This window comes from Abrus precatorius, unplaced genomic scaffold (assembly GCF_003935025.1).
Source record: "Abrus precatorius isolate BTA unplaced genomic scaffold, Abrus_2018 Scaffold11, whole genome shotgun sequence".
Taxonomy (NCBI): Eukaryota; Viridiplantae; Streptophyta; class Magnoliopsida; order Fabales; family Fabaceae; genus Abrus; species Abrus precatorius.
The window spans coordinates 27,064,190-27,068,620 of NW_020874303.1; the positions used below are offsets into that span (position 1 = coordinate 27,064,190).

General features: G+C 34.6%; 1 protein-coding gene across 1 annotated transcript; it reads right to left on the reverse strand.

Moving 5' to 3' along the window:
- Positions 1-1,147: 1,147 nt before the first annotated feature.
- LOC113855949 (phenylalanine ammonia-lyase-like) lies at positions 1,148-3,755 on the reverse strand. The gene is made up of 2 exons (XM_027487578.1): positions 3,391-3,755; positions 1,148-2,918 (listed from the first exon to the last, which is right to left on the reverse strand). The coding sequence occupies exons 1-2, from the start codon at positions 3,753-3,755 to the stop codon at positions 1,148-1,150; spliced, it is 2,136 nt and encodes a 711-aa protein (XP_027343379.1).
- Positions 3,756-4,431: the final 676 nt, after the last annotated feature.

Here is a 4,431-nt window from a genome sequence, read left to right on the forward strand (position 1 = left end):
GAAAAAGCGTGGTGAAATCTTGAACTGGCTGTACTTCAGAAACGACTCGTTGAATGTTAATATGCGACTAAACATACTAACAGAGCTCCTGTCTTCCTGCGGCGTGAAAAAAAACTTGTTTTCAAAATGGCAGCCCAAAGTTTTCCTTTTAAAATGGAAAAGTCGGAGCTTAATTTCGTATATAGACAAAATAAAAAATGGTATATCCTTGCGATTGTAACATTCACATTCTCGCATGAATCAATTGGAAAGTTTCATTTTGGTTGTTGGGAGTGGCCAAATCATCGACTGAGACTGGTAATTTGTCTTTAGACGAGGTTTTGAAGATTGTTCTATCGTATCAAATTGGAGAATACTTTGGACTAGCTTGCCAATTTACCGGATTGTCGGCAGATTAATTGAGTTGAGGTTTATTTGGAAGAACTTACAAATAATGTATGAAAATAATTTAAGATTTGTATAAGTATTCTTAAGTTTTTTAAAATAAATTTTATGGTTAAATTTATTATATTATTTTATTAAATAAGTATTTAATCCACTCTTAAACAAAAAGAGTTGATAATAAGCCTTTTTATAATATTTCTTATTAAAAAAAATTGAATGTGACTTGTCAATTCAAACAATTAAATATTTGATTTGTTTAATTTAAAAATTGCTAATTATTAGCTTGATAGAGAGATATATCGAAAAAAAACTTTGAAAGAAGCTATTAAAAAGAGTTTTATGATAAATATTTCAAATAATTTATTTTTTTTACTGAGTTTAATGATGTAATATTATCCACATAGCCAACCTTATCTAACAAAATAACTTTTTTTATACCAATATAATTTCATCATTACACACATAAAAGAGGGATCAAGTACATAAATGGAACTAATGAATTATTGAATAATATCTTTATTGATTTAACTAGAATATTCTTATAAATTTTGTCTAGAACACCAGAACGATCGCAAATGTATATTCTATATTAAATGAATCTTGTTATGATTTGTTCACAGATGCATTTCTCGATTTACATAATTAAAATTCTCTATTAGAATACAAGAAGGTATTCTCATCACAGCTTCCTTGCTCCTTAACTATAGGAACCCGCTAGGCATCCCATATATTACTTTCGAAGGGAAAACAAAACATTATTGTACTAATGAAGGTCTGTGGAGGTCCAACATATAGGAAGAGGAGTACCATCCCAATCCTTGAGGCATTCGAACATTGGGTTTATTATCTTTCCCTTAGTAATTGCATTATAAACTTTGTCAAAATCTTCACCAGGCGATTTAATTTTCTCCCCAGTTAAAAACTCTGTACCCAATTCCTCTCTAACAAACTTATACAATGGATAGGACCTGCATTCCTTAATTTTGTTAGGACTTGCTGAACTTCCTTTTTCAAAGGCATTCCTTGTTGATTCAACATCTTTGGGCAACACTCTTTTCAGTTCCTCTTCAAAGGCACCAATCTTAAGGAAAATAGAAGCATTTATACTTTTCAAACCATTGTTACTCCTCAATGCATGTTCCACTAGCACTTGCCTCAGTTTTTGCATAAGTGGGTAAGCGGCATTGCATGGATCATCAATGTAGGCAAAAACATACTCACACTCGACCACTCTAAGTAAATCTTTCTCACAAGACCTGGAATAATGAAACTCCCCATTGACTCCCAGTGTCAAGACATCTTTGGCCACTTGGCTCACCATATTCTTAACTGTGTTCTTTAGGTTCTCCTCCAAATGCCTCAAATCTATAGCTTGACAGAGAGCAATCAAGAAAGTTGATGACATGAGCTTTAAAATTTCAACAGCTTCAGCCGTTTTCCTGGCAGAGATTAATCCCAATGAATTCACATCCTGGTTGTGTTGTTCTGCACTTTGCACATGATTGGTAACAGGGTTTGCTAGATACTGAAGCTCAGAACAATACGCAGCCATTGCTATCTCACCACCCTTTAATCCATAATCCAAACTTGGACAGTGACCCCCCGAGAGATTTGAAGGCAACCCATTATTGTAGAAATCATTAACCAACTCAGACATTTGAGCAAAAAGGAGTTTTCCAATTGCAGCCAAAGCCAATCTTGTGTTGTCCATTGAAACCCCCACTGGGGTACCTTGAAAATTGCCACCATGCAAAGCTTTGTTTCTTGACACATCAATCAAAGGATTATCATTCACAGAGTTGATCTCCCTCTCAATGGATTTGGTTGATAACCGAATAACCTCAATTTGAGGACCTAACCATTGTGGTGAAGTCCGAAGAGCATATCTATCTTGCTTAGGCTTTCTGAAGGGGTCTATTTCATGCAACTTTTGTGCTGCTTTAACATAAGCACTTCCATGCAAGATATGTTCCATTAATGCTGCAGCCTCAATCTGGCCAGGATGATGCTTCAATTTGTGAGTCAAATGGTCAGTGAACTCTGGCTTCCCTTGCATGACTTCAGCAAAAATAGCAGACATGACTTCAGATAATATGGTTAGGATATTAGCCTCGAACAATACTATAGAAGCCATTCCAGCTCCAACCCCAGTTCCATTAACAAGTGCAAGACCCTCCTTGGGATGCAACTTAAAGCAACCCTCATAAATACCAGCTAGATGGAAAGCTTCTGCAGCACTTAGGGTCTCACCATTGGGCCCAATAGCCTTTGAATTAGGCCTTCCTGTCAATAGTCCAGCCATGTATGAAAATGGAACTAAGTCCCCTGATGCTGAAATTGAACCACGCAGTGGCAAACATGGTGTAATGCCTTTGTTGAGTAGTTTTGCAATTGCTTCTAGTATTTCATACCTGATGCCAGAGTAGCCTTGAAGGAGGGTATTGATCCTTACCAACATTGCAGCTCTTGTTACACTGCATGGCATAGTGTGGCATGCTTCTGTTCCATCCCCAAAAATTCCAGCATTCAAAAACCTGTCAACAAACAAACATTATTTCTACCATGAATCACAACAGCTTCAGAAAGCATCCATGGGAGAGACCATTGCTCTGAGTTGCAAGGGAATATCCAGTTAGTCATTAAACATTGTAACATTGCCAGAAAATCATTCACGATTCACCTATTCTTATCATCCCATCAAGGATTAAAAAAATGTTAAAAAAAACAAACAAAAAAATTTGATATTATTAAATAGAAATTTTATTTGTGAATCAACATTAAAAATATGGTTTTGATATTGAAACCTTAATCATCCTGTGTTGCATTTTCCTACACCCACCTTAATATGTTAATTTTTCGTACTCTCTTATACATTTGTTAAGTGATAATTCAAAGACATTATTACATAACATTTTTCTTTATATTAACACAACACATTTACATTACATGTATGTTAATCCTTAAATTAACAACAAATGGTGACATGAAAAATAGAACATGGGCTACCTAATGAGCTCAGCCTGAAGAGCCACACCCTGAGTGGTTCTTCGGTGTGAGGTTGCACCAAAGCCAGTAGTGACCCCATAACAATCAGTTCCTTTGTGGATGTTCTCCATCACCCACTCAAAGCTAGCCTTCATCCCCACCTTGGCCTCATCATTGAGTTCCACCGCCATCCTCCTCTCCGCCACGGCCACCACCTCCCCCACCGTCAAAGTGTCTCCTCCAACCGTGACAACCGGTTTCCCGTAATCCTCTACCATCCTCTTCACTTCCTCCAAATGGCTCCCCTTCAACGACTCCGCCGCGTCCTTCCACTTCAACGGGTCGACGTCACCATTCCCGTTCTCTTGCTTCCGATGCCGTAACATCGTTTTTAATTATTTTACTATATAATATAGACACGTATACTATATATTATATAATATATATTGTAATGGGAAAGGGGTTGATGTGATGTGAACCCAAACAGCGAAGGCAATAAGACTCATTCATTCATATGTACTCTGCTATGCTGCCATTTCCAAGGGGTCTTGTCCTTAAATCCAGGGAAACGCGAATTTACTGAATATTTGTTACACTCCTTTTCTATTTTTTAATCTTCTCTCTTTTTTTTAATGCCAACAACACAAATTTATAAGTATGGTTTTAAACGAGTGTATAAGGATATATATAAAAAAATCGATTTTTAAGAATTATAAAATTTAATATTAAACTTAATAATATCATTTAATTTTTAATAAAAACTTATTATGCGTAATTTTTTATTATGTATCTTTAAATACATATTAAAAAACTATTTATATTATCTTGTATTATCTATAAGAAATATATTTTTTAATGTGTTTAAAGATAAATGTTAAAAAATATTAAATACACACTGTTACATACTTTAAATTGTTATACAGAATATACATTAAATTTTTTATGATTATATTTTTATAATTTTAAAATAATAAATATTCACATTTATAATCTTGGACACGCTTAAAAAATCATAAAAATATTTTACAAAAGTATTATATAAAAAAATTTCTGATATTGCTA